The sequence below is a fragment of the Mytilus trossulus genome, chromosome 5 (genome assembly GCF_036588685.1).
Source record: "Mytilus trossulus isolate FHL-02 chromosome 5, PNRI_Mtr1.1.1.hap1, whole genome shotgun sequence".
Lineage (NCBI taxonomy): Eukaryota > Metazoa > Mollusca > Bivalvia > Mytilida > Mytilidae > Mytilus > Mytilus trossulus.
This window is the reverse complement of record NC_086377.1, coordinates 63889899-63915972: the sequence shown is the minus strand read 5'-3', so window position 1 is coordinate 63915972 and position 26074 is coordinate 63889899. Positions and strand designations below refer to the sequence as shown.

The 26074-nt window shown below is 33.0% G+C and overlaps 3 protein-coding genes across 3 annotated transcripts; all 3 read right to left on the bottom strand.

Moving 5' to 3' along the window:
- Positions 1-418: 418 nt before the first annotated feature.
- On the bottom strand, positions 419-1741 carry LOC134718186 (uncharacterized protein F54H12.2-like). The gene has a single exon (XM_063580678.1). The coding sequence runs from the start codon at positions 1739-1741 to the stop codon at positions 419-421; it is 1323 nt and encodes a 440-aa protein (XP_063436748.1).
- An 884-nt stretch (positions 1742-2625) lies between these two features.
- On the bottom strand, positions 2626-3780 carry LOC134718185 (uncharacterized). Its single transcript, XM_063580677.1, has one exon. The coding sequence runs from the start codon at positions 3778-3780 to the stop codon at positions 2626-2628; it is 1155 nt and encodes a 384-aa protein (XP_063436747.1).
- A 21031-nt stretch (positions 3781-24811) lies between these two features.
- On the bottom strand, positions 24812-25668 carry LOC134718184 (uncharacterized). The gene is made up of 2 exons (XM_063580676.1): positions 25632-25668; positions 24812-25416 (listed from the first exon to the last, which is right to left on the bottom strand). Exons 1-2 carry the CDS (start codon positions 25666-25668, stop codon positions 24812-24814), a joined length of 642 nt encoding a protein of 213 aa, XP_063436746.1.
- Between the last annotated feature and the right edge of the window lie 406 nt (positions 25669-26074).

Here is a 26074-nt window from a genome sequence, read left to right as displayed (position 1 = left end):
ATGTCGTTTGCTTGATGATTATCACTGAAAAAATCGTGAATGTTAGTTAGATCATACTCTCTACATAAGAGTGATAAGATGAAAATGCAATATTGACCGCATACTGATGAATTCTCACTCTGTAATCGTTTTTGATTTATTTCCAGAGATATCGCATTGTGTTCAAAGAATTTTAAGAAGTGACGTGAATAATAATCGGGAGAGTGTGCGAAGCTGTCGAAAAATATCCCTCTTCGTTCCTCATTTATGAAAAAGGCGATCCAGTGTGCACCATTCTCAAAATGATTTTCAGTGTTACAAATAAATCCCATGGGTCGATTTCTCACTATCTTAGGTATCTGATCTGCTGCAAATATACCAACAATTTTATCCTTCATTAGTTCATCACAATTAATCATACACTCCAATTGCATAGTGTTCATTCTTGAATTATGATGTCTCGAGTTTGAGTTATTTCAAAATATCCACTAAATTCACTATAAATGATTATAGTTGTTGGTTCAGTGAGGGGAGAATCAAATGTGCATTCCAAATTGACACGTTCATTCCTTTTCAATGTTAAATAATCTAAACCTTCAAAAATTGGTTCCAGTTGAAAGGCATACAAGGCATATCCTTCAGAAAAACTGTCTCTGTTTAATCCATTACCACAGTCTTGCAGAGTTTTCCCAGCAACCTCAAATAGATTGCGAAATGCAACAATGGATGATTCTCCACTTGACGAGTCAAATTTTACTCTGACAGGATTCCCGGAAACTGGCACTCCCTCAACTTTAAGATTTATTTCACTTAGGTGGCAATGTTTGAATGTCCACGGACATAGTGAGTAGTCACCTGCTATGTTTTGACTCCCCGTAAAGGCTATCAATACCTTATTGGGTCTATTATTCTGGAATATGTTGTTGAAGTTAAAACTTATTTGACCAGCTGGAAGTGAAATTGTGCGAACATCATTTTGCACAATGGGATATTTAGCGTTTACTGTCCTGAGTATAGAATCGTGGCCATATACAATGCCGGGGTGAACGTGGATCTTTGCTATTGATAGATACATATCTTCAATCTCAAGGTAATAATCAGCATCTTCATCAACCGACATTAGATAAAATTCTGGTCTCGATCTGTAGAATTTCACAGTAACTCCTACTTGATTTAATATGTAACGATTCATTGAAAACAGGGGATGGAAAATGTTTCCTTCAAGATCAACAGTTTTACCATTTTTTATGTATGCTGTTCTTCTGTAGAGCCCAAGATTTGATCCTGTGTTACAATCTGCATCATCCAATGTTCCTTGATGATCGTCTATCCATAATTGACTTGAGAGCTGCGATTCTTTAGCTTCTTTCCCATATTTCAATAAAGTTTGCATATAAGCTTTGTAAGGGTAAAATCCTGTTGAAGATGTGACAATTTTATTTTGAATTAAAACATCTATTTGATTAAATAATGCATGCAAAACATAGTTCACAGGCCCGCAATTAACGTCACTGCTATCTGCTATGGTTCCATCTCCTCTTTTAAGTCTTAGACGTACATGCATTGTTGATTTACTTAAGTCTAGATACTCTGTTCCACCAGATATGTGAAACTCTATTGGCGATGTCTTTGTAAAAGTTGCAGCTGGTCGAATATGTTCATATGTGATTCTTGTGACTGCAGTTTGATGACCTGGTAGATTGAATAAAGACAACTGACTTGGTTGCAGCTCATGAAATGTTTCAGGATTTATTTTAGCCATTTTGAATTTTACTGGAAAATATCCTTTTCAATTAGCTGATTCTTTAATCTTTTTTTCACACTCTGTACACTTCCTTTCTTACTGTTTGTTTTATTTTTCCTTCCTCCTTTCTTTGTCTTTTTCGTTTTCTTCTGCTCCCCTCTATGGCTTTTTCTATTACTGTTTTGTAACTTCCCACGTTTGCGTTTTATCTTTTTCACAGCTCGACTAATTTCCGACTTAGCATTTTCCACCTGCTGCTGTGCATGTGTTACAAGTTTAATGGGTGATTGCGCATGTGGTTTACTTTGTGGTAATGTGATTGGTTCCATGAAGCTAGCTGCTGAATTAGTGAGGGAACCACCACTCTGGATAGTTCTTCTGTATGAATTATTAAGATATGAATTGTGATGTTTGTCATTCGCTAGATTTTCATAGTACATTATCCATGTCCTAGGGTCTAGCACATATTGAGAATTGTTCAATTCCATGATTATCATGCAAAGTATGGATACGACCTGAAGTGCAGTGTAATCGACACTGGATTTTTTAAAAATGATGCATGACTCCCTTGCATGTCAGTAATAAAGAATTCAATGTCTCTTATTTCACTTTTCACCACTGGAATGTATGCAAGTTGATCAAAGTGGTAGTATTCAGTTTGAGAGCAGCAACATATTCGCTTCAATAAGGGTTGTTTGTTACCATCGACTATTACATCACCGCATATGTTTGCATATATATATAGATCATTATTTGATGATAATTTAATATCAACTAATGCGACTTTCCATTTTGATTTCATCACTATTGGCGTCTGAAGATATGTACGGAATTTGTGTGGTCTGTTATGTGGGTAAATGTCTAAATTTTTGTTACTGTTAATGACCATGTAAAAGCTCATTTTATAAGTCAACAATATCTCTCTCAGGAATCCACTGACAAAAACGTTTATCCCAATCCTGGAATTTTACATAACCCTCACGTTGACCATTCCGCCTTCGCCATTTAAGCACTTTCTCAACAAACCACAATGCGTCAGCCTCCTTTTTCACACGCTGCAACTCTGTATAATTGAAATTGCCTACAACTTCCTTGTCCAAAAAATCTTGTACTTTATAAAAGATTTTCCCATGTATTAGAAATCGTCTATATATTTTAAATATTTCGGAGGTCCACTGTTGCTGATAAGCTCTTTGAAACGGTTTCTTCAAATGGCTCAGTCTTACCATGTCATTGATTTTAAAATGAAACTGTTTCCCTCTTTTACGTTGTACTTTTAATGTTTCTTTCTTTTCTCTGATTCGTTTTTCTTTGGGTGGAGTTTTAATATACATATATGCCCACAAATCATATTTGTTTTTCTCATTCACATCTTTTGGAGCTGTATTATTTAAACTTCTATGTGGCGTTGCATTATAACTTGCTACCAAATTTTGTAGAACATTGAGATAGCTATAAGTTCTATGCTTTGTAAAATATCGGAACATCATCCTCCGAAATGTCAAATTGACCCTCTCTGCTATTGACGCTTTACTACTGTCGGAATTTAAATAGACATGATGGTAAATGTCATATTTTTTAAACACACGTTTCAAATCTTTGTTTTTGAATTCAGTTCCCGCATCTGTGGAAACCTTCAAAGGGATTTTACCATGTTTGAAGATTTTTTCAAATGCATCAGCTACTGTCTTCCCAAACTTGTTTTTTAATGGATAAATCCATAAAAACCGTGTGAAAATATCGATAACAACCAACAGGAAACGTGTCTTATTGTTATATTTCTGTATGTTGGATACATCCATAAGGTCAGCATCGTATTGCTCATACGGTTCCGATACAATTATTTTCACTCTTTTAATTCTACGTTTTACAGGTTTTTGTAAATTGTAGTCGTCTATTTTTTCCATCCATTTCCTGATCTTGTATACGCTTGGTACATTTCCATCTCTTGATGTCTTCAACGTTTGATAAATTTTTTCAGCACTTAGGTATGCTCCCCCATTTGCTGTATTGTAATATACATTCCTAAGTTTTTCATCTAAATCATCATTTTCCATTGTTAAAAATAGGTTCCAAATCTATCATTTTTTCAACTTTATCTATTATGCGAGATGCTCTGTGCGGTGTTTTCAATATAGTATTTTTCCAATCTGTTGATTGTAAAAATGTAAGTTGATAGTAGACTCTCACATTATCTGGAATATTTGATTGTCTGACTAAATTAACAAAATCGGTGTACACTTTATCTGTTTCTACTTGATAAAAAAAATCCCATGCATTTCCTCCACTTATGTGTTCCACTTGATTTTCCTTCTTCAGAATGTCAAAAACTGACTTTGCATATATTATATCGAATATGTTATCAAGTCTGGCTATATTTTCACATGATTCTATCTCATCCATGTTTTATTAATAATAATAATAATTTATAATGTATGATATTTTTGTTTGGGTTAGGGTTAGGGTTAGGGTTAGGGTTAGGGTTAGGGTTAATTATTATATTTACCAATTAAACTTTTATCAAATTAAAGCTCTCAAATCGTTTTAAATGTTCCTTTTACTACTTCCATATCCAGCATATCAACAATTTAAATGATTGGTAATGCGTTAAATTGTTTAATGAAATGAAATTTTTTTTTAAATGTTCAATTTACTTTTACTACTTCCATATCCAGCATATCAACAATGTTAAATTGATTGGTAATGCATTAAAATTGTTTAATGCAGTGAAAAAAAAAATAAAAACATTCTTTTATATTTTACAAATTAAAAATCAATATTTTGATATTATCCAACAAATATATTATGCAATTTTTGCTGACGGGGGCAAAATTTTTGTCAACGTGGCAAAAATATTTGCTGCTGCCACACAATATATACTACTAACAGCTTTGGACCTATGAATCAATAAACGTGTTGTTTTTCATATCTTTTTCTCTTACACTGATAAGCTTCCAACGTGTAAATTACAAACTTAAGTGTATAGCGAAATACCTTTAATCAATATTTTGACATGGGAGTCACCGTGTTCACATATTCTTACAAGGTATCCTTTGCTAGATAATTAAAGCAATTATATGTTGAATGACATTAAAAAGAAAGGCTAGTACTTTTGTAGGCAAAGGTCTGATAGAATGAGAACCAACGTGCTATATACTAGGCACACAACTCGTTAATGACCGGGATTATCTAAACAGGTAAGATACCACAGGTATTAACACCTCCAGTTTTAAGCCAAAATCTTGAAAATCATAAGTTTTGTATTAAAACAGATTAAGATTATCTAAACAGGTAAGCGACCACATGTATATTCTCACTAGTGACCTTGTTTTAAGCTGAAATCTTGAATATCATATTTTTGTACTAAAAAAAAATCGTTGTTTTAACATGTATTTGATAGCAGGTATCATATTGATTTATGATAAGATGCTTCCTAATTTTGCATAATTATCTACAGTTGTGTATTCTTACATCATACGTTATTTATTCTTTTTTTAGTGGATGTAACTAAAAATTAGAACTTATAGATATTTATTTGATGCATCTTCTTATTATATTGATTTAAATGATTGATATTTAACCATTATTCATGATCGATATTATTCGATACAAATGTAAAGTAAATATTATTATACATTATTTTTTTTCAACCTGCATATATTCAAAGTTCCACCATCTAATATATTTGTTTCCAGAAGGGAATATGATAAAAGCCCTTTCGAGAAAATTAAAAAAAATCCAATCATTGGGAAAGCAGTTAAAGGTTGAACATGCAGTTGACTAAAAATCTTGTTATTATAAAGATCAGGTTATCACTTCACGTGTTATATACAAAAATCACAGGTACTTTATCACTTCTTGTCTAAGTTGAAAATATCTTTGTAACAGGATAGACATATAAATCAGGAAGTTTCGCTTTGTTGAAAATGAAAACATGATGAATAATTTCATGTTCCGAAATGTTTTATGTATAATGTATAAGAACCGAAACGTTTTCATAGCTATACGACAAGAACATTAGTATAATCAATCAAATGTTAAGTTTGTTCGAGTAATTTGAGACCTTAGTTTAACAACTGTCAATATAGGCATTTAATATGATACGTTTCTATGTTGCCTCTTTTCCTACAAATTTGGTATTCCTACATCATAAGTTGTTAGTACTTTCTGGCAGCGGTTCTAAAGAATTTTCAAATAATCGAAAATTGGTATTTACCGAAACTTTTCCCCCAAACATTACGATTCGAAAATGTAAACAGATTCATTTGAAAAGGGATGAATATAACATTTTGTTCTGAATTTGAACTTCATGAACCGTGATCTATTGTAGGTTACATGTGTTGATTCGCAATAGTTATACGTGCAATATACCACGAATCATTATATCAATAGGGATTATTTATAAAGATAACACCACAGGTAGATAATCTCATCCTTTGCTGAGCTGAAATCTTGAATATCATATTTTTATACCTGGAAAGAAAAGATATCGGACAAATATTTTGTAATCTTATTATTCATTCTCTTATCAATTATGTATTTGCACATGATGACAGGTATTCTTTTGGTTTCTTCGTTTGCCTTCCTTTTCTTTCGTCTCTATTATATGTAATGTATCCAGAAAAGAGCTTTGGACATATAAATAAATAAAAGTGTTTTTGTATCTTTTTTCTCTAACACTGATAAGCTTCCAACATGTAAATTACAAACTTGAGTGTAAAGCAAAATATCTTTAATCAATATTTTGACATGGGAGTCACCGTGTTCACATATTCTAACAAGGTATCATTTGCTGGAAAATTAAAGCAATTGTATGTTAAATGACATCACAAAGAAAAACTAGTACTTTTGTATACAAAGGTCTGGTAAAAATAAAACCTAAATTAAGACATTTCCAGAAAGACTAAAATAATTTCGATGACTTTCCGGTGTTTTATTTCTGCATATATTTTTTTTTGATAATGATAAACACGATGCAGTATGAAGTGATGTGCGTGTATATTTTCAAAATTTATATCAACACTATAAACTTAAAACTATTCTAAATCCCAATAAATATATTTTGTCTGGTGTTGTAGACTATATAAAGCAATCATTGGAATTGCCAAAATAAGGTCCACATTGGTCAATTGTATATATAATCAACTTCACTTGTTTAAAACATTTATAATGTATTATGTTTCATGTCACTTGTGTATACAATGTACTATGTTTGAATTTTAACCCGTCAGGGTTTCATGTTTTTAGCAATAAAGTTATGTCTCCTCGCCTTTAGATAAGATACTTTCTAATATAGCGTCATTGTCCACATATGTGGATTCCAACATTGAACATTGTTTTCTTTTTTCGGTGGCGACTATATAATCAATCCATGTGTTCTTAGACAGTAGATGTTATTGTGTCCTGTTAAATTGTTCCCTTTAAAAAGTTTTGGATTTTCATATATTCTTTGTATAATTTTTGGACTAGTTTGAATCTCGGTCTATTTCTGTAATTTATTCTTACATACTTTTGATTTTTTAACCCTGTATGCGTACATTGCCTATGTAAATTTTAAAATTGTTTGTATGCACATTGAACGACAAATTTATGTGACGTATATAATTTTTCTGACGTCGGACACTCAAGTAGATCCATGTGTTCGTGGATAGGTTTTTGTGTCCTGTTAAATTGTTCCTTTTAAAAGTTTTGGATTCTCATAAATTCTATGTATAACTTTTGGACTAGTTTGATTTCTGTAATTTATTCTTACATACTTTTGATTTTTTAACCCTGTCTGCACTCATTGCCTATGTAAAATTTAAAATTGTTTATTATCCAGGTACTTTTGATAACTATTGTATGCACATTGAACGACAAATTTATGTGACGTATATAATTTTTCTGACGTCAGACACTCAAATCAATCCATGTGTTCGTAATAGTAGATGTTGTTGTGTCCTGTTAAATTGTTATACGATGATGACTGATGTTCCCATATTTTGACTATTTTATTGATTGTGACTGTTTATTTAACGCATCATGTAAATGTAACGGAATTTGATGAGACTGTTATTAAAGTGAGAGGGTTAGCGCTAAAGAACCAGGTTTAATCCACCATTTTCTACATTTGAAAATGCCTGTACCAAGTCAGGAATATGACAGTTCTTGTCCATTCGTTTTTGATGCGTTTTGTTTGTATTTTGATTTTGCCATGTGATTATGGACTTTTCAAATTGATTTTGCTCTGAGTTCAGTATTTTTGTGATTTCACTTTTTGCAGGTAGCTTACAAATTACTTAGTCCGTGACTTTTAATGATGATATAAAAAGCATTACGAATCAAAAAGACGAAGATGAATACTCAGATTTAGCTACAATTCAATTGATTGTGATGTCTGAATAGTTTAACACTGCATGATACCATATTTGTTGTTTTCGAATATCTCGCAGAGAACCAATGTGATATTTACTAGGCACACAACTCGTTAATGACCGGGATTATCTAAACAGGTAAGATACCACAGGTATTAACACCTCCAGTTTTAAGCCAAAATCTTGAAAATCATATGTTTTGTATTAAAACAGATTAAGATTATCTAAACAGGTAAGCGACCACATGTATATTCTCACTAATGACCTTGTTTTAAGCTGAAATCTTGAATATCATATTTTTGTACTAAAAAAAATCGTTGTTTTAACATGTATTTGATAGCAGGTAGCATATTGATTTATGATAAGATGCTTCCTTATTTTGCATAATTATCTACAGTTGTGTATGCTAACATCATACATCACAAAGAAAAAACTAGTACTTTTGTATTCAAAGGTCTGGTAAAAATAAAACCTAAATTAAGACATTTCCAGAAAGACTAAAATAATTTCGATGACTTTCCGGTGTTTAATTTCTGCGTATATATTTTTTTTATAATGTTAAACACGATGCAGTATGAAGTGATGGGCGTGTATATTTTCAAAATTTATATCAACACAATAAACTTAAAACTATTCTAAATCCCAATAAAGATATTTTGTCTGGTGTTGTAGACTATATAAAGCAATCATTGGAATTGCCAAAATGTTTGTGTCATTTTGGTCTTTTGTGGATAGTTGTCTCATTGGCAATCATACCACATCTTTTTTATATTGACGGAAACCTCTGTTTACTGCACAGACCTCTGAAAACATAAAGGACATTTCAGTGTGTTTTTCTATATTTAATGTGTAATGATATTGTAATTATTAAGTTTATTTATATTGGCCTAATTAGTGTTGTATGGCCTGATAGTTGTTTACTAAATAATCTTATAACTGTGCAGTTTAGGAATCACTGGAACAATCACAGAATGATTGGAACTTTCTAGAATGATCCTTATAAAAGATGCGTAATTTAAACTTCTACGTTATTCCAGAAACCTCCGTTATAGTTCTCTAGAACTTTCCATTTATAGAATGTTTGAGAGTTTTCCGTGACAACTATATATATATACAGACACTAAAGTTAAACTCTCCTAATTAGAATTAAACTTATACTTAGACATTGATAGACATTAGTATTCACGGCATTTGGATTGACACTTTTATTCTACAAACAACATCATACTGGATTGTGACCTTAGTAGTGAACATAATATTCAGATTGGATTCCGAAAGATTTCCGGATACAGATACAGATATAGGAGTGGACTCATATTTTGACAGTTAAGTTAATAGTAATATTTGTAAAATACTTCTTGTAAACTTTTGTATAATAAATATTGTTAAATTTTAGTATTGATTTGTGTCTTTTGTTGGCTACAATTTAAAGGCGATTTCTGGCCGTAACAAATGTTAAAAGATTTTTACAACTGTTTAATGCAGGAGGAAAATGAGAAATGTGTCCAGGCTGGGTCATCTACACGTCCGGAGCCACCTAAAACAAGGGAAAAGGCAAATGAGACAATTGGGGTAAGAACAGTTTAAAGATCTGAATACCCTTCCGAAGCACACGAGATCACCCCCGGTTTTAGATGGGGTTAGTGTTACTTAGTCTTTAGTTTTTGAGCAGTTTAAAATAATACATGATGGTTATATTATAAAGGAAAGTTATTAAAATATTGGGACTTTTTCAAATTGATTTAATTTTGTGAATTAAATATTTTGTATATTTTAATACATGTAGTTGATACCCCAAGGGTGATGTAGAAATATGGTCACTTGATATTCTCCCGACCGGCAGTAAAACGTATAACAAGTAGGGGTACATTTGTTCTAATTTTTAATGGCGGCAAAGTTTTTGTGAAGAAATATCAGACTACATAGACTTACCTGACTGTAACGATCAACGGAATACAGCAGTCATGTTACCCATTAGTAAATAAGAAAAAGGGCATCTTTTTACAGAAAATAAGACACTTTATTAAGAAGGTGTTTGAGCACTTTCACCTCAAAACCTGATGATTATTTTATAAAGGAAAATAATTTAAACAGGCAAAGATATCAGCAGGTATTTAGGACATTTTTAAGGCTTTTAATAATTGAAATACATTGTTGGTTGTTTTCTTAATGATTAATTTAGTTGTTTATTTTATTTTAATAGTTGACTAATAGTTTTCGCATTGTAATGGAGCATTGACAGACTTGTCCATTCTGATTTCAATTGTTTTGAAAACTATAAAGACAAATGCGAAATGGAAAGTTTGTGGGACTTCGGTGGTAGAAAATTTACCACATGACGCACCAACTATTTATAACAAGAAGGGGTACATTTGTTCTGATCTTCAATGGCGGCAAATGTATTCATGAAGAAATATCAGACTACATAGACTTAGCTGGCTGTAACGATCAACGAAATACAGCAGTCATGTTACCCATTAGTAAATAAGAAAAAAGTAATCTTTTTACGGAAAGTAAGACACATAATTAGGAAGGTGTTTGTTTTAGCACTTTCATCTCAAAACCTGATGATTATTTCATAAAGGAAAATAATTTAAACCATCGAAGATATTAGGAGGTATTAAGGACCTTTTGAAGGCTTTTAATAATTGAAATACATTGTTGTTTGTTTTCTTTATGATTATTTTTTTTTTATTTTAATAGTTGTCTAATAGTTTTCGCATTGTAATGGAGCATTGACAAGATGAAATATATATGAACTTGTTAAAAATTTATTCTTCCAGATACAGAAAAAAACATGGGAGATAAACTCGTATTATGCAGTTGCATTTTGCTATTCATTCTATCAAATTAAATCAAAAATAAAAACACATGTAATCTTTTCCATATTTTCCTTTGTATAAAATATCAATTTTGCCAATATTTACCATAGTCAACAACAAAACAGCTTTATAAAATAGGATGTATAATGCCATAAAGAGGTGGAAGATGAATTTAATTTTTTCATAACATGTACAGAACTTATTAGACCTAGTCCTCTTGTGAAGAATGTAATATATTTATTAATTAATTATATCGTTTACAGCATAAGTGAAATGTATAATGTAATAATTGTAAACTGTGTGCGATTGGTGACTAACATTATAATGTAATATTTCAAAAAATCTCTATTATTTTCAGTGCTACTTTATTGTTTTAATATACAAGTATTATATAAATTTAAAATGTACATTAGGAGATGCAAGAAGAATAATTGTTTTAACTTTTAATTCCTAAACAAGGTGAAGATTAAACTATATCTATCATTTGTTAGCTTTCAATGTTGAGTAAAAATGAACATAATAAATTCAATTTGATAATTTTGATATATTTGTTGTTACTGTTTTACTATTAAAATATATATATACTACACTATATGGACAAAAAAAAACCAAACAAACCTAGCTCCTTTTAAGTATTTCGAGATTATGAACAACGACTGCAAAATACTAGGGATAGATCCTTTAAAGCTCACCTGGCCCATCGTCGTCGTTAACATTTTACATTTTGAACTTCCTATAGAACCACTGATTGCAATGAAACAAAACATGGCATGAATGTTCCTTATGAGATGCTGACCAAATGTTTGTAGCCGATTAATCATCAACGATGGCCGCCAGTGGGGGACTTAGTTTAACATACGACCCTGTGGGAAATGCATACAAATGACCTCTTTAAGAGAACCACTAAATGGAATAAATCTAAACATTGCATGAATGTTCCTTATGAGGTGCTGACCAAGTGTTGTTTCTATGTAGCCGATCCATCATCCAAGATGGGAGCCAGTGGGGACTTAGTTTAACAAAGGACCCAATGGGAAATACATGCAGATGTCATCTTTAAGAGAACCACTGAATGGATTGATTGATTGTTGGTTGCTTAATGTCCAGTGGCAAATAGTTTATGCATACTCAGGACGAGAACAAGTTGAAGTAAAATAATTACAATAAATAGGTCGTGTCATAATAGAACCACTGAATTGAATGAAATCAAACATAGCATGAATGTTCTTTTCTTAATAAGGTGGTGATCAAGTGTTGTTACTTCGTAGCCATTTTATATATATGATTCAAAAACCCTAGTTGAGCCAGGTGAGCGATACAGGCTCTTTAGAACCTCTAGCTAACAGTACAGCGACAAAATTATTTTCACAGAAAGGTATCGCATTTAGTCATTGGACATACTTCCTTAACTTCACTAAGAACGATGATTTCCGTGCCTTAATAGTTAATAACAGTAAATACAGCGCTATCTAGATTTTCTTTAAAATAGTCTAGTGCTGTTTAAAATATTTGCAATCACTCAAATACTTAGATACACATTTCGTATAAACCGGCATGTAGTTTTACTTTGTCGTTCACCTAGATATATATAGCGACAAAATTATTTTACTTTCCTGTATGACAAAGTTCAAAGTACGATATACACTAATTTGGGCACCTGAAGGGATATAAGTTCGTTTGGAACTTGATTAAATGTAGCGATTCGTTTTTAATACGTACTGTACATCTAGGTGAAGAGAGGCAATCGCCCAAATATGTTGGTATAGAAAATCTGTCCGCGTACATCATGTGTGAACAGGTATTTAAAATATTTTGGTAGCTGGATGTATATAGGATTTTTAACTTATTCGACTTTTTAATATTACAAAGTAGGCTTTGTATACATGATTAACAGGATGATTAAATGATGAATATAGTTCATATTTTACATTTTGAAAATTCATTCTCGCATCTCCTTTTAAGTATTTCGAGATTATGAACAACGACTGCAAAATACAGATACACTTAATTGACTATATCGTTATTTCATACAAACTATAGCTGAATAATATTTACACGCTCATACAGGTGAATAAAAATAATTTTGTTGCTGTTAGTATTTCGCAAAATCTGAAAGGTGGTTGCCGTCCAACTGTTAATAACAGACAAAATATACAAACAGTTTTAAAGTCACACAGAATAGGATATAATATCTCAAATAATTTAAAAATATTTATTGCATGTTTTACAGTTCACAATCATGTTCATCGAGTTGCACAACATTCTGGCTAACAAAAACAAAAAGATTTTGACGTTGTTAGTAATAATCGTACATACACCGATGGGACAAAAAGTCTGAAACAATTTGCTGACAAATGCTTGAATATATGAGAGAAAGATTGTCTGTTTGTAACATATATTTATCTTTAAGATAAGCAAATGTTCATAAGCCTTGATAAATGAAAAATGTTAAAATTTAATCATGAAAAGGGTGACTGAGGAATAGAAGGAATGTAGGACAGAAAGTCACAGACAAAAGTCACAATTCAGTTTTTCTGATTAATTATTTGAAGAAAAACCGCTTATTTCTACAAAAACATTTATGTGTTTTTCTTGAACTACTGTATGTAAACCAACTTTTTTAACACAATTTATCAAATAATTGTTAAAAAAACACTAAAAGTCAAAGTGGCTTGGCACTTAAATGGCTTTATCGTGCCAAGAAATATATATTTTGCATGATTAAAAATTAAATAAATATTGATTCAAGTATTATGACACATTTCCTAATCTTCGATATGAATATATGTATTAAAAAGTAATTATTTCTCTTATATATATATATATATTCAAACAATTGTCAACAAATTATTTGTGACTTTATGTCCTGTGACTTTCTGTCCGTGTACAAATAGAAGAATGGTCACTTGGTCTTTTCCCTACCGGCAGTTAAACGCTTGCCGAAGTGGGGCGTCCGTTTGGCTGTCCGGGATGTATCAAAGTTGCAGTCACGTCTGGTCAGACTGTGGACGTTAAATACGATGCCTGATGTAAAGAGAGTACCACGCTCCTTGCACGTTAAGAACTCTTGTAACAACTCTTTGAGGGGTTCGTCGGTGGCCTGTTGCAAGGCAAAATTTCTCTCCCTATCCAAAATACCCTCATTTTCCTGTGGCAGTCCAAATTTCCCCGACCATCATCCCGAATGGCCTTTATTGAGACCAGACCTACCTATTGTATTTATTGTTAACTTGTTCTCGTCTTGAACATGCATGCATTATTTTTCACTGGACGTTAAACAACCAACAAATAATAATTTATATTAATATATATGAAATAGAATTAGAGAATGTCTATTTAAGTCTCATTATAATGTCAGTCTTATTGTCATTATCAAAAGGTCTGATGTTCAGTGTTCAAGTAGTACACCTTTCCTCTTGGCTTACGTCTGATGTTCACGCACTTGTAGTGAAACCATTGATATGGACATTCTATGTTTTCACATTTGATCATACATTCATATTCTGGTTCAGAACAAAGGTATCATGTTTCTGTCACGTTGTTGTTGTTGTCATCTTTTGTAGTTGAAGTTATGGCAGGTTGGTTTTCAAGGTCTCGGGTAATTATTTTTCTTTCACAAGGTAGTCTTCGATAAACCTGTTACATTTTACTTTCATTTAATTGCAGATTAATTGTAGGTGTCTATTAGCACGCGAATAACTAAACTAGGTAACAGCTTACATTTCGTATAAACAACAAAGTCACTGTAATTTACTTTCACAATATACATCTTGAACTGTATCTGTGTAAAATATATATGTTTAGTTGTCAAATGCAAGGTTTTGTCAAGACAGAAAGTGGAGCAAGTTGCTGCAGCACGTTCAAAAGTATAGCATTTGTGTTTATATGGACATTTAATCTCCACAATACCATGACCACACCACTGGCAATGTGTGATTCCATCTAGATTTTTTCCAAGGAAGGGATTTTCACTGCTATCATGAGAATCACTTTGTGTAAAGTCTAAGTGCTGTTGTGTCTGATGTCTTGCATAACTTTGACGACATTCTTCGTGGTCCATACCCAACTTAACTGCCACCATTTTTAGCTCACCTGGCTCGAAGGGCCAAGTGAACTATTCTCATCACCCGGCGTATCATCCAAGATGGCCACCAGTGTGTACTTAGTTTAACATCGGACCCTATAGGAAATGCATACACATGTCTTCTATTAGAGAATCACTGAATGGAATATAACCAATAATAACATAATTTTTACTTTTGAGGTGCTGACCAAGTGTTACTTTTTAGCCGATCCATCATTCAAGATGTCTGCCATCGGGGGTCTTAGTTTAACATAGAACCCTATGGGAAATACATACACATGTCTTAATGAGGTGTTGACCAAGTGTTGTCACTTTGAAGCTGAACCATCAGCCAAGATTACTGCCAGTGGGGGATTAGTTTTTTTATTGGACCCAATGAAAAATACTTATAACTGTCTTCTTTTATAGAACCGCAAAACGGAATGCAATATTGAACCAAAGTTGGCCTCCCATCATTATGTAATTATCTTTTATGATTTTTGTCTTTCTCATCAGCTGTGCGAAAAGAAAATGGTTTAAAGTAGACTCTAGAGGTTTTGAAAACTTGTTAGAATCACTACCCTTTGATTTCAAAAACGCAGTTTGAATATGTGGTACATTAGATCCCCATCTTAACTTAGAAGTATCACAGGTTGAAATTATTGCAACCTGCGAAACTCTATCATAAAAGGGAACCGATGTTACATCATGAGAAAGAAACAACTGATATGTACGAGTGACATATGATAAGTAGTCCAGTATGTTATTCTGGGCTAGATGACCCTCTTCTCATAACTTACATATAGTCGCAAAGTTTGCCATTGACCATTGGTTTACATTTAATGACTCTAGCTTAGGTTTGTTAGGTCCAGACTTTATAATAACTGACCTAAACCCGATTCGGACACGATCCGTTCATCGTTATCACAACTGTTAACCCCTGATAACATGATAAAATCATCAATGTGTAAACATTTAGAGTTACATTAGTTATTGCCTAATGATTTTACAAATACTTGTGGGTCCTACCAGCACAGAATGTGTCTAAAACAAGCAGTACCGTGATTTATTACACTTGCTGCTGTTACAATTGGTTCAAAACATTTTCAACACACGTGGCTGTCTATCCGGATGTATGATTGTTTTAGTTATTGTTACCACAAAGGAAGAAAAGGCTAACACATTATTCCAATTTCTATTTTAAATGAATAATTATCCAAGGTATTCATGGAATTCAGATACAATGCATGATTGTACTGAAACTATGAAATCTTGTTATTCCAAATTCATTATTGATATTTCAAATGAATCATTATCATGCTTTTCCATGGTATGCAGTCATCCAGTAATGTGATCATTCCTTAATAGATATTGTAAGTTTCCTATTTGTACAATGTACAATTTTCATCTTGTCCGATTTAATCAGAACATCACATCATTTCCATGGAAGTGACATTTATTATTTCCGAAAATAAATAAATAACAAATACAAAATAATTAATTAATCCACTGTTTCACAATTTGCAGCTATTAGAGAAACACGGACTCGGTGACATCTATATTTCCTATGCATCAAACTGCACATGTAACAGGCTTCTTATTCTAACTGGGAATCATGCTCAAACCAATATGCATTCTCTAAAAACACAATTGTAGACTTTGAGACAAAGAATGCCCTGGGGTGACTCTTTTATCTAACTGTGATATACCATATACCGATTTTAAATCTAATATTAGAGAATAGTTTTTTTTGATATATTGAAAAATGAATGGAGTAAACAAGATGATAATAAATAACATGAAATTAAAACTAATTTAGGTATATCTGTTAATAGTTTTATGTGCAGAAAAGATCTGTGTGTTATTTCTAGATGTCGTATTGGTCATGGAGTTTGAGATCATTATTAGTAATGAATTAATTAAATATGTCTACTACTTAGTTTAACAAAGGACCCTATTGAAAATGCATACAAATGACTTCTTTTAGAGAACCACTGAATGGAATGAAACCAAACATAGCCTGAATGTTCCTTATAATGTGCTGACCAAGTGTTGTTACTTTGTAGCCGATCCATTATCCAAGATGGCCGCCAACATTAATGCGGTAATGTTTAAATGGAATAATATCAAAGGGTCCTTCATAAAAACCTTTTTCTACTCCGTCTCTATTTATTTTGAAACGTGTGCTGGTTGAGATAACGCTGATCTTATGTTTTTGCACTAACTAGACGTAGATGGTAATGTTGTAATATCTGTGGAAAAACATTGACTTAACCAAGAAACTAGGTAATTCTTAAATTCTTATTTGGATGATTTTCTAATTCATGAACTAAATTACTTATCACTATGGGTGTTGTTACTCATAAACTAAGCGACGCTTGATCGTTTAAATTCTTCTCTGCATATTGGACCCGATTTTTTGGGTCCTAGTGCCTCGTTTTTTGAACTCGTAAAGAGTGCTCTCTATAACAACTTAGACAATTATGTAAATTTCTACAATGAGGTCTAAAACAACCTGTTTTCCCGTTGAAATTATTACAAATTTCCTTCCCCCCTTGATAAGAACGCTCCCTGTCGTGTATGTCTTGATCTGACATGTTTGACCCTGTCGTATTCCTATTGCTGTTGTTTGACTGATTAAAATTATAACTACTTGAGTGAAAAGTGCTACTGCAAATGCTACATGTGTTAGGTTTAATGTTCGCTAAAATATTGCAAAATAAAGTGTTATTTCTGATAGACCAGTCAACAGGAATATTGTTATGCCTTAAATTAGCTGCCGCATCAGCAGTAAACCGTTTATGGTACTGGTAAAATCCCTTACCCGGATACCTGGTGGCCATATCAACCAACTCACGTTCATAAAGATCCAGCTCACTCCTACGGTGAGGAAATTTTGTACACATTATGTTCTTATAAATCCCAAAAGCCTGAATAAATTCGCCCAGAGACAATGATCTTCAACTCCTAGGGTCAGATTTATTGTTTTTGTCTTCACACAAGCTTAACTCGTGTGTTCCTGAACCAGAATAGTATGGTATCAATAAAGATGTTAGATTGATGTCCATACCTGATATAATATTCTTTCGTAACTGGGGTGATATTGTTTCCACAAACGGTAGAGTTTCTGCAGAATAGCCATGTGCTGTTCTCACAATGTTGCCTGAATTTCCCATATTTAAAAGCTGTTCCTCGCTCCCTGTGGTTGAGTTCGGTGTAATTCGTGTATTTTGCAATGCATTGTATGCGGACTGTAGATTAAAATTTAAACAAGATTGACCTAATTTGTAGAGTTATGATTGATGATATTGGATACATTATCCACCGGAGCGGAGACATATGCATTTGGTGTTTCTGCGATTCTACTAGTACTGGTATTTTCATTTCTGGCTTGAAGTAATAAATTCACCTTTCCTGTTCAGCCTAAAACCTTCTGTTGTAGGGACTGTACAGTCGATGATAATTTTGAAACCATTCCAATCAAAACACGATTGTCGTTACTGGGCGTGTTTTTATTATTGTTTATTTTTGTGCATCATGGGATCGCGGATCCCCATCTACACGTGCATTTTGTAGTGGCAATGCATGATGGTATACCGCACTACCTTTTAAGGGATCTTGGAGGTCAGATGACTGATTATTGAGAGTTTTTACTGTATCTGATACGGAAGTGAGGTGACATTAAGGCCAAAAACTGCATTAGCAGTGTATCATAACAGATGTCCCAATATCGTACATGTAATTATAATTATTACTTGTTCCAGTGTCTTCCATATTTAATTAGAATTATTACTTGTTCCAGTGTCTTCCATATTTTATAACATCTGGTTATGTAACAACATTCTGCAAATGGGGTTCCTTGTAAAAGTGTTGTTTATTAACGGACTACTGGCGCTGAAAAAAACCGACATTACAAATTGTAGAAAGAATAAAGAATACTTGGTATGTGTACAAAATATGTATGTGTGGATATTTGATAGGCCGCAGATAAAATGTTTAACCAGATCCAGGGAGACAAACAAACCGATAGCCAAAGGATTGAAAAGAACATATTGATGACTATGATAACATAAGTGTCAAAAAATTTCTCCCCTCTGAAAACAACAGTCTCTCCGATATTTTAAATGCAAACAACCTGAATTACGTGTACTGCGGAGATGACACCTTTCTTATACCAAAGGTGGAGGGGATTTGTCTTGATGACAAGAGTGAACCCTTGGAAATTATTTGATACCTCCACTAAAGAGCCGGTATGGTAGAGATATGTGCCAGAGGGGGACAGTTCCCAGTCCGCTTATTGTCTCCCTGACCCCCCCAATGAATGGGGGTCTTAAAAATCCACATCCACCGCCAAACAGTCTCTGCGCTTATTTATCTGGTGGGAAAACCTCATCAACACCGAGTACGAAAGTTTCAATGACAGCCTGAAAGGTATTTAAGAAAATGCCAATACCGACTTGTGACTTATGAATAAATTGGATTCAGAGGCTTTGATAGCTGGAAACCTGAAATATATCGACCTTCGGTCTTCATAAACGATCTTACGGCACAATTGACTCTTTTCTTGCTATTTCTACTAAAATTGGCATTAATGTTCCATGTCAATAGGCCTTGGTAAAATATCTGACAATATTATTCTGATGTCGGGTGCGAAAACTGTTATTCTTACAACAGAACGTGTAATGTTTCTATTAACTCATAATTCATAAATACTAAATCATTTGCACCTAGATGTATAAATATATGTTTAGGGGCTGGCCACTTTTTAATTTCACTTTCAAAATGTGAATCCAGATCTTTCCATGTCATTCCTGATTTTGTTTTCCATTTTACTTCTACTCCTAGCCTATCCAAATTAAGGTTTTTCCAACCAGATCGGCTAGCAGCTGGTATGCTATCCCAATGGGTAGTAGAATGTCCCATTATCTAAACAGTTGACTGCAGCTGACCAGATGATCTGGGATTAACTGCACTAGTTTGTTCTTTCTCCTTTGGGGTCGGCCAATCTTCGTCGTTTTATCCCTGCCCTCCAGCTGGAGTCCCTTTCTTCGAATTCCCTCTTGGCATGGTAGATTGGAAAGCAAATGAAAAACTAGGAAGGCACTACATTTTGAAACTGGTCAGCTAACGAACGACTAGGATGGCTCGTAATTTAGACAATGGAACGTCACACTTTTAATACAGGCTAATGTTTCTTCGGTATAAAAAAACTCTAATGTCAACAAAATGTTTGTTTGAGATGATCCTCTGGCAAAAATAACTAGACAGGTAAAAATTGCACAAAAAACAGGAATATAGACGAAGTAAAAAAAAATAATTTTTGTATAACAAAATGTTTGTATGGAGCTAACAGATGATAAGTGAGAAAGTTATAACGTGCGGTACACTCGTGAGAACAAAATGCACGTGATAGCAATCATTCTTAACAGAAAGAGGCGTTCCTAAATATAAGGCAGTGTAAGCGGACTCTTTTCATTTATAATAAGAAAACATTATAATCCAAAAACAACACACGCCAGTAGCCTCTTTAAATTCAATTATCTGATAAACAATAATAGCTATTATACCAGGTATTTTGTCTGGTTTACTAGTCCTGGTAGATTTTCTAGATGGTTCTTTGACCGGTTTGATTTAGTTTTTGTATGTCCTTGTAGAGAGGTCTCTCTCTTACTGGATTCATCCCAGGTACCCTGAAATTAAAAGTTACTAGCAAGTGTCATTAAATATCGTTATTGTAGAAGTGTATTAAAGACTTTTATATGATGTAATGTAAATATTCAGCACCAAATAAGTAAATGCTGAGATGCTCTTTTTATGAATATTTTATATTACCAGGTATATGTGTAGTACATGTATGACTCATTTACGAGGGATTCACAGTTTGCTACAAAAGTTTCAATCGTATTATAAACATTGCGACCTTGAACATTAATTGTACCAGTACTTACATATAATGTTACTGTAACCGAGTTACTGACAGTTTCGTATATATTTCCATACTGAAAATGACTTCTTATAGAGTTACGATCATTATCCAAGATTATCCGTACATCTTGTAAGATATGTTTCTGCGACATGAATAGATACAATATGCGTCTTCGGTGATATTTGTAAAAGGTCCTGGACATATTCAGCAGATAAATCCAGTGAAATACTTATGTTTTCTGAATTTGGTTCACATGATTTAATATTTCTAATTAAAAAATATAGATGCATTAAAAGAATAAAACGTTGATTTCACAGCGGTAAAACTGTTTAGTAAAGACGTGATGATGACACATAATCCATTTACCAGGAACACTCAGAAACACACTGTCTCTTCCGAGTCTTATCACTTATAAAGATTGGTGACTATGTTCAGCAAAGATCTGTTTACATATATAAGATGCAATATATATATATACACTATACATTTCCAGAATGTACAATGACGAATGTTCATGTACACCCTGTCTGTCACTCTAACAGCAAATAGCTGTATTACATTTTTTGCTGTTTATTTAGTACACATACAAACACACACCTACATATATAAGGACGGTGAAGAACTGTATTCCTCTAAAATATTGTTTCTTAAATGCATTTATAGCTGCGTGAAAATGTAAACATATTCAAAGTATATATATGTTAGCGACAATAGGTAAAATTAGGCATTAAGCTTAAATCATATGCAATTAGCTTACCTCTAGGCATTAAGTTAGTGTCTGAAATGTTTATTTCCTGAAGTTTGATGATGATTTTTCATCCTATTGCCGAACATAAGTTTAGGCAATAAGTAAACCCTGGAATTTATGCATATTTGGTGATTTATTCTTGATATAATTTCGTTTCCTAGTTATTTTTCTAAGATTACATGTATGAATATACATTCATTTGACAGATGTTCAAATTTAGTATACTAAGTCTATTTAACAGTAATTTTAGCAGTTAAAAAACAGAATTAACTAAAAAAAAAAATTTCAAGCTTTTGTGGTATTACAAAATATTAAAAACATTTGAAAAAAGTGAGTCAGTGTACGCAATAAAAAAAGGGAAAAATTCTATAGAATAATTATAACATTTCTTTGAAAATTTGTACACTTTACTAGTCGAGCTGGTTTGAACTGGAGAAAAGGAGACGAAATTAAGATATTATTTTTTGCTCACACCATTTTCCATTTTTTTTTTGTATTGGATAAGTAAATTTTCTTTGTAAATAGATCAACAACTTCCGATTTCGAAATGATTTTAACACAAAAGTCCTTCAATTTTTCATATTTTTAAATTATTAGTTGACCAATGCGTTTTAATATAAATGACATATTGTATTAGTGATTTTATTTCCGATCATCTCATTGGCAATCATACCACATCTTCTTTTTTATATTAAAGATGAAACTGGGCCATTTAATTTTGCATGGGTAAACTTCGATTTTTTCCTTTGATCATACATGAATTCAAACGTATGTTACTTGCAGTAATAAAATAAAACAGTTGAAGCACCAGTATTTATATGAAAGATGCACGAGATTTGACTTTGAACTTAAAAGTATGAAAACGTGACAATTCAAACTAAGCTCCCTCAAAGCAATTAATGATTTTACCGATTATATATTTAATTTGAACTATTTACAATTAGTTTGTTCAATTCTAATATAAAACGTAGTTATATTTTTACTTGTGCTTTGTTTCAAAGAGTTTAAATGTACAATTAAAATAGCAAAATTATTTATTTAATTAATTTATTTATTTAATTCAAAACTAAAATATTTTTTTAATAATTAATCGTTTTTTTTTATTAAATAAAGTTGTTGGTTAAATTTGATACAATATTTCAATTTTTCATTTGTTTTTTTTTCTTTTAAGCTAATATACTTAGGACAGCGGTTAGGAAATCATATTCTTCATTTTAAAAGGGTTGGCAGGCATACTCATGTTGCATGAAATAAACGTGGCTTGTATACAGTTTTCATGTAGATATTTATTTTTCTCTGCCCAGATCCATGAAACTATTTGTTTTTTCTGAGACCATTGGCCTTCTGCCCAACTGACTCCTGTGGCTCAATAAGGCCATCGAGCTTTTTTTGTTTTAATGGTAAAATAGAAACCGTTGTCATTAACTGACAAAGTAGGGTTGCCATCCATAATTTTTAAGCTGATATACATTTTCTATAAGACACGTTATGCTTTCTTCTCTTCAATACCAATTACAAATATGGATGAAGGTAAACTCGATTTTTTATTGCATATAGGTAAATCAACATATACAAATTAAAACCCATGAAATCCATTTCCGGTTTGGATGGCTGACCACTGATTTCAAAGGTCCTGGAAATAGCACATCAATTGGTAGAAAAAATTAAATCACAAAAATACTGAACTTGGAGGAAAATCCGGAAAGTACATAATCACATGGCAAAATAAAACAAAAATACATAAAAAACGAATGGACAAGAACTTGTAATATTTCTGACTTGGTACAGGCATTTTCAAATGTAGAAAATGGGAGATTAAACCTGGTTTTATAGCGCTTAACCTCTCGAGTACTATGATAACAGTTTCATCAAATTCCGTTTTTTTTACAATGATGGGTGAACTTGGTACAGTAATGTACAGATGTGGAATTCATTTATTATAACCAAAAAATAAAACGATAATTGAATTCTAAGAAACTGTCTGCTTACCATTGTAGATCTAAATAACGATATCTACTTTGAAAACCATTAGTGGTCAAAATAGTTTAAATCCGACCATTGATTAATGGCGGACTATGTCCTAGCACTTAAACACAACAACACTTATGATAATGTAGAGCCTGATCGTGGAATATTCTGCGTCAAGCCTGTATTCATATTATAATTTGACATTTTTTTGGTAGCTCAAAACCATATATAAACAATTGCCTTACCTATACAGAACAATTTAAATGACAATAACAGCTAACCGCCTGGACTTCATAGAGTTATTGGAGAAATATGGAGAATATAAAGATCTGTTGTTAATTCAATAACAGTGAGGAAAAACTCATTAAGGTGTACTCAGGAAACCAAAATATGTTGCAAAAGAAAGCCTGTTAGAATATGAATAAAGAAAAACTAATTTATATCTGCTGATGATTTCAAATGGTGAGGTACCTACACAATCGAAACTAAATTCGTTAGATACACCACATACTGAAAAAACCAGTATAAATGCTGATCTCCCCAAAGATACATTTGAGACAAAGACACATGTACCAGAACTAAATCAAAGAGTCTGAAGTAACCACACAACAGTATCCTGAACAAAACTTGAAAGAAACAGAAAAATTGCATCCAAATCACAGGGAACAAACAACCTACAGTCCACTCGATCAATACTTTGGGACAACCCCTCGGCAGAAATCAACTTTACGATCTACCACCACACCAACCGATACACTGCATGACCGTGAGATTGGCCCAACAAAACAAAGGACATTCAATAACATATAGCGATCCGAAAACACATAATTGTCCAAAAATAAAATTCAATAATGGATCATTGTAAATACTTGTAGACGTGAGAATGTCTAGGTAATATAATAGGATGCTTCAAATTAATGCTCAGATCAGCACGTCGGATGCGGCCATCAACTCGGATGATGCCGTCCTGGTCGAGAAAGGGGTCAAGTTTATACAAAGACGATTTCTTTTTCATAGTATTGTTTCGCACGTTAACTGAGTCGTTGGCTTCAAACGGTCCTTCATAATCAAATGAACGCAATATGAGTAATTCTTCCTTGAAGAAAGTGTCTTGAACCCTTTTGACAATTCCAAGTTCAGCTTGTCGCATGTCTTCCACGTTAACGGATAAACAGGTTCCCTTCGGACGTTTTGCTAGCAACGCATTTTCAAGCTCTGTTCCAATCTGAAAAGTATTCTAAACGTTCAAGTATGGACGCAGGAGGAGGTAAACAAGTACTTGTAGACATAACTTTAACTTTTCTAACTTCCGGGTCATTCAATAACGGTTTAAACGTATCCGATAATTCCTTTCTGACTACGTGTTCCGCATTCCATAAGAAATATGGTCCCGTAAACCACTTTGATTCTCTTAATTTGATCGGTGTAGCTCCACGAGAAGCAATGTCGGTTGTTTTTTCGGTAGAACTGACATAATACCACTGAAATGGTTCGGTGTTGTCGCGAATCTGTTGTACTCTGTTAGCCACAAACACATGAAAACGACTGGAATCATTCGCAATATAACCTAGTACTACGTTACTATCGGTCCAGAAATACTCAGTGACATTTTTATCGGAATACTCAAGTTCATCTCTCAAAATTGCACTGATATTCACGGCGATTACTGCAGCCGTAAGCTCTAACTTGGGAATCGTAATGGGCTTTAACGGAACCACTCGAGATTTACCAATAACCAGAGCACAATGTACTTGATGTTTAAAGTTGAAAAGGCGAACGTATGAACACTGACCGTAACCATTTGAACTAGCATCTGAAAAATGATGAAATTCTATGAATTTTACTTCGCCAAAGTCGACCGGTTTGAAGCAACGATTGATTTTCAATAATTCAGGGTCTATTAAGTCTTGCTTCCACCTTTCCCATTTGTTCTGGATATCTTCCGGTAACGGGGTATCCCAATCGGTTTGTCTTTACATAAATCTTGCAAGAGCTGTTTCCCAACAAGAATGATGGGTGAGATAATACCTAGCGGATCATATACTGCGCTTAATGTAGACAGCATTCCACGCCTTGTAGGCGGCTTGTTGTTGAGCGTGATACGAAATTGAAACACATCTAATTCAATACACCATTCAATTCCTTATGTCTTTGTCGTAGGAAGTTCATCATGTGATAAGTTTAAATTCAACTGTTTGGCACGATCCTTTTCTGGTATGTGCGCTAAAACATCCTTAGAATTTGACAAACAATTGTGCAACTGAAGACCACGCTTATTGCACATTTCTACACTACCATGTATAAGGTTTACTGCTTCTGTAACGTTTGACACAGATTTAAGACCATCGTTAACGTAAAAATCACGTCTAATAAAGTTCGATACTTCGGAACCAAAATCGGCTTCATAATCATTAGCAAGTTGTTCAAGTCCAAAATTGGCACATCTTGGGGATGATGCGGCCCCAAATAAA